At 33.5% G+C, this 10,641-nt stretch overlaps 1 protein-coding gene across 1 annotated transcript; it reads right to left on the bottom strand.

Moving 5' to 3' along the window:
- Positions 1-7,658: 7,658 nt before the first annotated feature.
- On the bottom strand, positions 7,659-10,219 carry LOC132182239 (uncharacterized). The gene is made up of 3 exons (XM_059595428.1): positions 10,084-10,219; positions 7,905-8,849; positions 7,659-7,777 (listed from the first exon to the last, which is right to left on the bottom strand). Exons 1-3 carry the CDS (start codon positions 10,217-10,219, stop codon positions 7,659-7,661), a joined length of 1,200 nt encoding a protein of 399 aa, XP_059451411.1.
- Between the last annotated feature and the right edge of the window lie 422 nt (positions 10,220-10,641).

The following is a 10,641-nucleotide window of genomic DNA, read 5'->3' as shown; positions in this document are numbered from 1 at the left end:
CTTCAGTGAATGCGAGTCGAATTCAAAGTAAAGTAGGCTATAGTGCAGGTAGTTGAAGAGGGCCGTACAGACACTGGCATTGCATTTAGTGCCCCCGAGACGTTCTCTCTCTCTCTCTCTCTCTGTATGACAGTAATGGGGTCAGTATTGCTTGGAGAAGGACAAGGCAAGTGGGGGCTGAGGGGAAGGGAAGGGAAGGGAAAGGGAAGGGAAAATGTGCAACTAAATACTGGTTTTTGTTGACTGATTCTCGTGAATGTCCCTCGGATTCCACCGCTATTCTCAGGGGTGCCACCGTGCCATTCACATGGACTCTTTTCCCTCTCTGTTTGATACTTTGATTGGTTTTTTCACAATGACCATGATGACCCTGCTTCTATCATCTCAAAGCTAGCTTTTGATTCTTCCTAAACGCAACAACGACATCGTATAAAACAAACACTAAATAATACATATTTCACGGTTCAACATACCAAAAAGACAACAATTAGAACGTTTTTTTTAATGAGATCAATAATTAGAATATCCATAATTAGTTGCTTGAATTGCGTGCAGTTCATAAAGAAACGGTGTGCAAGGCATTAAGCACAATGAGCTGTCTAAAGAAGGTGGGCCTTCTAGCCTCCTCCCTATGAGATTACGCAATTTGAATTATTAGAAATACAAACTGAATAATTGTAATTGTAGATACAATTACCGCATGAATAGTTATTAGTTGATGATACTAGATTTTACGCCGTTGAACTGAACAATGGGTCACCTTCAAAACAAGGAGAAGTGGTGTTAATATGGCGCCATCAATTTTGTTTGGAAAAAAATAGAATTGAGATAAATTTTTGAATAAGAAAATGTTGAATCACCACTTATTTTAAGAACTTAAGTTTATAAAATAAAAATTAAAAATTAAAAATTAATTACTTAATTAAATACTTTAACAAAAAAATCATAGCTAGGTTTGGGGGATACTGGGGTCTTCTATACACATCATTAGTGAATGTTTGCAAGTTGCGTAGATCAATGAAGACTGTCAATAAGAAGGCAATCATGTTGGGTTTTCTTGTAATAGATAAAGACAACAAGCAATTAATGAAGCTTGAGTATGTTGATCCAAAAGTGGCATCATCTACTTCCCCATGGTCCTTAGATTGCTTCTCTTTGAATTTAAGATGAGAAAAATGGTGCTCCGCTAGAAAATTTAATCAAGATCAATTTTGATGTGGCGATTCGTGACTCATTCTCTTTGGGTGCAGCTCCTTGTAGTGATTTTGTTGAAATATTTATTTTTTATGGAAAAAAAAAAAAAATCACATCAAGGGAATATTTCCGTGAGAGAGGCTAAGAGAGTCTTAGTAGCTATTGCAATGGTGGAAGGCCTTTAACAATATTATTGTAGAGGGCAATTCACTAATTGTTGCTTATGTTTTTCACAACTTGGGTCTCCTACTTGATTGGCAATTAGAACATTTAATCTTCAAAACTGGTCGACTTTTAGATCTTATTTTGGTATGATAATTTCGTAAAGTTCATCGCAATACTAATTTTATTGCAAACAATCTAATTAGATGAGCCAGCCCTAATGATCAAAGTTTGAAGCATTTTCAATTGCGTCTCTTCTTCCTATAGTTGTTGTCCTTATTAGTAATATTAAACCCCCTAGCCTACCATTTTCTTTATTCTTCCTGATTTGCTTCGTTTGTTTTCATTTTGTTGTATTATTTGCTCAGAAAATAAAATGGTATTTTCCAGCGAAAGTGAAAACAAAACTTTAAGAGAGAATAAAGAACATAAACATCTATAGTACTAGTAGCAGTAGGCAGCTTTTGAGTCCAAAAACGAGGTTATCTATATGAGTAATCATGCCTTTTAAATAATAGGGATTGAATAATTAACGTCTATTAAGGAAAGTTAAATGGAAAGCATATGATTAGAAGTTGGGGATAATTGAGCGACCAGGTGTCCCTTGTCCAGCCTGTTTTGAATGCGAAACCACGAATCCCATGAAAGAAGAGACGAACTATAGCCACTCGCATCCATGTGACGTGAAATAGACTCTGCCACCACGTTGAGCATTCTGGTGGGTTTCTACATTCACGCTCCTTAAAAGGCATGTAGAAGTTGATGTGTATATATATATATATATATATATATATGAAGCTGTTCTTTCCCAAGAGAAGAGGCATGTTGATTTGGGTGCCAACTGCCAAGAGGATTGGGCATTTGACACACTCAATCCAAACTTCTGAAAAGTCCTCCATCCAGATTTGGATTGTATATGATTAAGCAGGGCCCACATATTTTCCTATCCACAACTTTTTCTTTTTTTTTTTTCTTTTTAATTCAGTATGCATAAAAAAATAATATATATTACACATTTATTTTACAGCATAATGTCCATTAGTTATTAGATCAATCTTTATTAAAAGAAAATTTCACAAGCCGGTATAGGTCACATGAGAGTAGTAAAATATAAATAGCATAAAGATGTAACATATAACATTACTCTTACTCTAAAACATATAATTCTCATGTGTATTTTAAAATGTTTTATCGAAATTAAATGTTAGTTTATATACTAAATTGAGATATGTTCTTCCAACTAACTTTCTCGTTTTCTAATCATTTCTCATGTAAATATTTATTTTTACTTAATATTTCTAATAAATATTAAGTAAATATTCAAACTTATATCAGGGAATTGATGCAATTGGAATTAGAATATGGATTCATTAGAAAATGAGACTCCTTAATTTTATAGATTGAACAAAATTTTTCAAACTTAATTTGTTAAAAAAAAAAAAAAATTGTCCATCCCGTGTAGATAAACCTCTTTATGAGAAATGATTAACGTGGCCCATTTAAGCTAATAATATATTAGCCAAAGTCAATGAGATCAGTCCCATCATGGGCACCAAAAGAGAAACACAATGATATAAAGTAAAACTCTTATTTTCAGGCAATTATTAATTGGTGCTTTTCAGTGAAACTTCAACAACCCAACAGTTAATTATATTTATAGGGAAAAGCAAGAACAAAATCTAACGAGGTAGGGATGAATAACTACAAGTACAAAAAGAGAATGACAAATCATTTGAGCAGGGACCATTTTTGGAGCCCCCTCCCTAATGAACAATCACTAAAAAAAAATCACTAAAAAGACCAAGGGGAATCTCTATCCATTCATTCAACTCCTCCCACCGACAAAGTTACCAAACTATCTGACAAAATTGCCTGTAGATAAACTGCAACTCCACCATTACCAAATTGAACTCTCATATATTATTGTTCATCAAGTTCTTATCGATTCTCTTCCTTTCACTTGGAAATGAAAGAGATTATTATATGATGTAAGTTAGATTTCGTAACATTTAAAAGTGTATATGTTGTTTATGTTGTTACATCATTTAAAAATTGCGTACATCATTAGATATATGTTATAAAATCTAATTTGAACCATCTTTTATGTTCTTCATAACCACCTCTTGAATTCAATAAAAAAAAAAAAAAAAAGAGAAATGCTATTCCAATCTAAAATTTTAGGTATTGATCTCCCATGCTAATGTGGCATTGTTATAATTGCTCTATTTTGGTGGATACCAAACTTGGTGTGGTCTATTTTGCACCATGCTAGAATGGTTACAACCATTAAATCTTGTTCATGGGATGGTTGTGACTTGCAACTACCTCAATGACTCCAAGAGTGATGCAACTACTTGTAAAAATTCAATAGGAATAAACAATTATCCTCTTAGTTTTAAGGAGATAGTCGACCACCCATGAAAGTGGTTGGACCGCTCAAAGTATATATATTTTTCTCTCTTTATGCTTATGTGGCACCACACGACCTCAATTTGGTGGTTGATATAGTAAATACTATATCGCACCGCCACATCAACTAGTACAGCCTTACAATATAATAAAATAATAAATACATCTAGCTAAAGAAAATGTGCCCAATAGGCAATAGCCCTAGTCTAATACTTGTGAATTTGTGTTGTCAAAGTTTGAAGGGTACCATTGTTCCAATACGAGAAACCTTAAACATTCATTAAAATGGAGCACTTTAGCTTTTAAAGTACATTTTGGACGGAAAGTGAGTTTGATAAATGATATGGGAATCAATGAGTGGATGTGGGTTTCTTTCTTTATCTCCATCAATGAAATAGGTGTTACCTATAAAGGTAAAAGAAAAAACAAAAAAACAAAAAGAAAAAAAAGAAAAAAAAGAAAAAAAAAAAAAGAAAGAAAAAAGAAATAGGTGTTGTACTTTGAGTAACACTAGTAGTAACGAAGTTTCCAAGGAGGCCTCTCCATGTGCTGCTCTTTGTTCACACATTCAAAAGGCAAGACCCATCAATGTCATACTCTTTCTTTCCCAAACAACCACCAAAATTTTTTGTTGGGAAAGAAAAGACTCAATCCCATTTGGCTTGTCTTTCCTTATTAAATAATTGGAGATCTCATATATATATATATATATATATATATTTTGACATGTTTATACAAGGGGAGGAAAAAGGAAAGATGGAGATTCAATTTAATGACTTTTGTTTTATAAGACGTAATCTCCAATCAATTGAGTTACCCATTAGAACCTATTTACTGTTTATTTGATCTACATAAAATCTTCAATTAATAATCACCGGAGGTCGGGATGGAATGTGTACGAGCTTGGGGGACTAGTGTCTCCCCAAAATTTTATAATTTTCTCTAAAATTTATGAATTTTTATAAAATATCTTTCCAAAATTAAATTTTTACCCCCATTTTTTTTTTAATTTAAAGTTTTCTCTAAAATTTATGATTTTTTATTAAATGTCTTCCCAAAATTAAATTTTTACCTCCAAGTTTTTATTTTTTAAAATTGTCTCCCCACCCTTTATAAATAAACTTTTATTAGTCTATTATGTGGCACCAATTGATTGCTCAACCTTTTTCATTTTCTTTTTATATTATTGTTTCTGTTCAATCTGTTTCCACCATATTATTGGTCTTCAAAATCAAATCATTGATCTAAGCTGGTGATGCCAAATTGACAACAAAGAGTAAACGAGTCAAAAAGCTATGAACATATTTATGTCTAAAATAGAATCTTAACAGGCTTCAATTACAATCAACTATGCTTCATTTGTTCGAGCCCTAGTTCTTATATACACCAAAAATTAGGGGTGCAAAGGCGGCCGGTTAAAAACCGTCCGCTAACCGCTAACCGTTATAACCGCCAATCGCCTAACCGCCTAACCGTCTAACCGCATTAACCGCTAACCGCCTAACCACTATAACCGCCTAGCGGTTAGCGGTTATTGGGTCTACTAACCGTAACCGCTAACCGCCTTTTTATATAATATATTTTTATAATTATAATTATAAAAATATTTATACATATAACACAATCACTTGATCATTAAATCACAATTTTTTTAAAAAAATAATTAAATCACAATTTGAGTATTAATATATTATCACTATAATTTATATGATTATATCATATGAGATTGATCATTAAATCATTTGATTATATAATAACAAATTATACATATATAATATGACATAACTCATAAGTATACCAATTCATACTAATACAACAATTAAATATCTAGAGACTTATTTCCAATGTATATTATAAACTTATAAGTCTATATATGTTATAAGTCTATATAAGTCTACATATGTATATGAATAATATAAATGTATAATATCAATACTTAATCATATGATTCAATGACAATTCAAATACTTTATTCAAGACTTCAAGTGAATCATATTATTAATGTACAATGATGATATGATTCGTATAATATCAAATTAAGTAATTGACATTGGATTAAACAATGACCAATGTGTTACTTATAAACACAATTTAAGTATTAATGTATTATCATTATAATTTTAGTAATTTATATATTATCACTATAAATGATATGATTATATCACATAATGACTTGATCATTAAATCATATGATTATATAACAATAAATAACACATATATAATATGACATAACTCATAAGTCATAAGTCTACAAGTTAATAATATAATTCATGTACAATGATAATCACAATTGATTCAATTGAATTAAACAATATATTACTTATAACTACAAGTCTAGAATTTAATTAAAGCATTGTTAGATACTTTAAGAATTTAGGATTTAGGAGTTTGAACATTACCATTTACCATTAGATATTAAGTTCAATTCAAAGAAAAAAGATTATAAGTAATATGATAAGAATTTAAATAATTAACCGGTTATGATTTAATATTTAAGGAAATTTTTTTGAAGTACAAGTAAATGTAAATTTTGGGTCAAATATTTTTGATTTTTCAATATGGGCTCTTTTTATATCAATTCGGCCCAAGAAGATATTAAAAATACAAGAAAAAAAAATGAGGGTAAAAAAAAGCCAAAAAAGCCCAATTTTAAAAAAGCGGTTAGCTGGCGGTTATCTATTTTGCTAACCGCTAACCGGCGGTTAACCGCTAACCGTTAACCGCTAGGCGGTTAGCGGTTGCGGTTAGTAAAATCTACTAACCGCTAAGGCGGTTACGGTTAGCGGTTAGTGGCAATAACCGCTAACCGTAACCGCCTTTGCACCCCTACCAAAAATTGAATACAACCTACCTTGAATTCCATTGGAGAAAAACGACTGAAGCCATTGAGCCAAATGAATTGGCAATCGAATCAACAACAATCATACATATATCATTTATTCTAGATGCATCAACAAATACCCATGAGTTAGGGAATCAACAATACCCATTTTGTGCGTTCAATCCTGCCATGATACCACTATCTGTAGGCTTTGTACCACATTAACTAAACCCAAAAGTTAAAATGACTACTTACAAAAAGAAAAAAGAAAAAATGACTTTTAGATGAGTCCAATTGGCCTTGATTTTTCCAAGTTAAGTGTGTTTCTAAACAAAATTGTGAAGAGTGTTTTGTTTAGATGAGCATTTTTTTAAAAAAAATGGTAGTTTGAAAACATAAATTTTTAAGTTTTAAAATCACGGACAAAGGGATAGGTTTCGTGTGTGATTTTAAAAGTCAAGTCCCAATTTTACCAAATTTTTAACAAGAATTATTTATCATAGCACTGCTTAAACCCAAAATTACATGTCGAAACATGCCAAATGAAACTTGACACCCCCATAAGGCGTGACATAGCACATTAAAGGCTATTACTCAGTGTTGGTCACCCCAAAAGCAGGGTAATAGGAGTTGAGATTACGTAGAGCCCTAACCTTCTGCAATTTTGCCCGAAGTATATGTTCTTAAGTATACACATATTGTACTGCAGCAATGTTCCAGCATTCTTAAACTAATAGTAAGTGAACCAAACAATCTTTTTCAGCTTAATTCTTTTTCTTCTTGGTCTGCGACCAAGGTTTCTAGGAGAACACATAATGTTGCAAAATGGTCATCATTATTATGGAAGCATTCCCGACCCCCTCCCTTTCTTGTCTGCAGTTAGAATCAAGAATCTTGATCCTTACTCTCCTTTCCTTGTAGTAGCTCCAAAAAAAAAAAAAAAAAAAAAAAAAAAAATGTAAATCATCAGCTCATTCAAAATCAATCACAAAATTTATATCCTTCAACCATGAAAAGCCTAACATGTATAATCATTCTCATCCTCACATTATACACACCACAGTAGCTTTCCTCAAAATGTATCTGCCACCAATGCTGTCTGTAGAGACACACAAGCCTTAATTCCTGGAAAGCTAAACCAATCTGGTCTTACCAAATCGTCGGAGTCTAAATAGAAAACAGCAGGAGACTCTGGAAAGTTCAATAATTCCTCCATCAGATTGTGACTCAGTTGCCAGCATGTTTGGAAAGTTCAATGATTCCTTCATCAGATTCAAGTCTCACAATCAATTACTGAATCCCTGAAATACCATCTTACCCTGGAATGCCTTAATCACTTCAGGGGCATCTTCCAAATACGGAGTCACAAACTTCTTCTCAAAGTACTGTTTATTTGAATTCAAAGCACAAATTAAATTTATTTCCTTAACCATAGCTTTAGACATCAAAACTTGCAGAACTGCACATCTGGGAATCATTCTCCTCTCCACACTAGCCAGAAATAAATTTGGGCCTCTAGCAATATCTGATGGCTTCAGACCCACCTTGTTCATCAAGAAGTCCATCACATCCCTGATCTTCTTCTCTGAACAAAGCATTAGCATTGGCTGCACTCTAAATGCTGAAAGAAATTCACTTTCGGACCAACCAAAGCTCATTAGAACCTCCTTTTTCTTTTCCCACTTCACTTTGCTGATTGTTGACCTACATCGAACGGCCAAAATGAACGATCCACTCGTCGGTTCAAACCCCATTTCTTTAATTGCACAAACCACCTCTTCAAACAAATCAGTCCTCAGCAAAACTGATCTAGATTGCATGATTATAAGCTTTGCAACAAGCTCTTTTGGCACTCCATGAGCCCTCAAAGTGGATATATTTGGCACCAATAATTTGTTGAAGTTGCATTGAACTATACGGGTCGATTGCTTCAATACATTGACAAGCTTCTCATTAGTCTCAATAAAACCTTTAAGAAAATCAATGGTGGGTATTATCTGTTTCTCCAAACTAGGCCTTAAAACGAATGTGGCTGAACAGATAATCTTAGGTAGGTCAGGACCTCTAATACCCAATGACTCAAAATACTCAATCTTGGGCCTTATAGTTTTCTCTGGGTGAGCTAAAATCAGAGATGGAAGTTTACAAATCATGGTTGAAATGTGAGTTTTTGTAAACCCATAAGTGTTTAACATCTTTAGAAGCGAATCTGGTTTCTCAGTGTTTTCTATTCTAATCACCTTTGAAGCGGAAATAGCTTGTTCTAAAGACAACCCACATGAGTTAACGAGGTAAGAGACTGTTAAAGATTGTTGCTCTGTGGGGTTTGAAACTGAATTGAACAAGGGTGTTGTTTGGATATAACGGATGCAACTGGTTTTCAAATTTACATTTCGATTTTCTAAGAGTGTTCTACGTATGAAATGATACATTCCTTTGAGAAAAAAGATTGAAGGATTTGAAACAGAAACTCACCAGGTTTGAGAGGCTGAATTGGTATCTGCGTTCGATCTTTGAAGCTCCGAGAGAAAAACCCTAAAAAGAAGCGATTCCTCGGCTCACTGAAGAAGCAATACCGGTGTTACAAAAAAAAGAAGCTATCCCGGGTCGTATCTCGGACAATATCCGGGCCAACCCATTAGTCAGACCCAGCCCACATAATTTTGTGCCAAGTATTGATCTAATTTAGAAAAACGGGCGAGGAAAGTTGGCCGGAGAACTTGGATTGATATATTTTGGACACAAAATCTTTTAGAACCTATATATGGTCATACCTCTTCCTTCTTAGTGTCGGTTTAGTTGAGGAGTTTTAAAATGTCTGATTTGAAAAATAATATTTTTAATTTTTAATTTTTTATAAGTACATTTCAAGACGAAAAAACTACAACAAACAAATAGAGTGAAGGGGATCCTTCTCACTAACAAGGGGAGTTGATATGAAGGGGGGGAGAAAAAGGGAATGTTACCAGGGTAAGATCTGGATGCGGCCCTATATGCTACAAAGTAGGCACAGAAGTTGAGTAGTTGAGTAATCGGTTTAGTTGAGCAATTTGTATTTGAAGGCAACCCAATGAGGTTTCATACCTAAACGTGGAATATAGAAGCCTGGAGCAAGAGGTAGAAAGGTGTTGACCAGCGGAGTTATTATTGTCTAGCTCCAAAAGCTTTCCTATCCCTTTGTCAATCCTAATGGCATTTTGTTGCTATCATATTCTGATGAGGAAGATTATACACTTGTACCCAGAATGAACAGAGAAGAACCTCCACTTCATCAATAGCTAGATTAAAAGACCAAGGTTGAAGTAGAAGAAGAGAGCCTCGAACATTCCAAGGACCTTAAGTGATAATACTTATAAAATGACTTTTAAGTGAAACAGTAAATAAATACTTGTTTGGAGCTAAAACCTTTATGGACAGAGGTACTGCAAAGTTTCACACATAAGAGAGAGTTGCACGAACATGGTATGTATTAAGAGGCTTTAAAGCTAAAAGCTTACCAATGAACACAAATCCCTCTTGAGTAGTAAGATTACCATCATGGACATCCAACTGATCCATATTATCCCAGCCCAAAGCTTCAGTTTCAACAATAGGAGCTTGGAGGGCTGCCTGGGACATAAGAGAATCCTCCATCGAAATGCAGGGAAAGTGAAAGAAAGAAAAAGAAAAATTAATATATAAGGTAGAGAGATATGATTTATGGAAAGAATGAATGATTGGGAAGAAAGAGTAAGGGTACGAAGGCTGGGAACGGTAGAGGAGATGTAGTCTTAGATGTAACTATCCATGAAGGAAAAGGAGAGAGAGCTCTGAAGGAAGAACTAGTTCAGGGTGACCAATAATATTTTTAAAATTTAGTGAATGAAAATACAATTTAAAAAATATATGATCGGTTCGAGTTATTTATTTATCTCCCCATGAATTGTATGTCTGTAATAAAAGGGACATAATTTTAGCAATTCCAATTGACTAGGCATGCCGCATATTATGTTGATTCTTTTGAGTAATATATCTCGAAATACCAATACTCATTGATTCGTTATTAGCACCATTTT

The sequence above is a fragment of the Corylus avellana genome, chromosome ca5 (genome assembly GCF_901000735.1).
Source record: "Corylus avellana chromosome ca5, CavTom2PMs-1.0".
NCBI classification, from domain to species: Eukaryota; Viridiplantae; Streptophyta; class Magnoliopsida; order Fagales; family Betulaceae; genus Corylus; species Corylus avellana.
The sequence above is the reverse complement of the archived record's forward strand: the minus strand, read 5'-3'. Positions and strand labels throughout refer to the sequence as shown.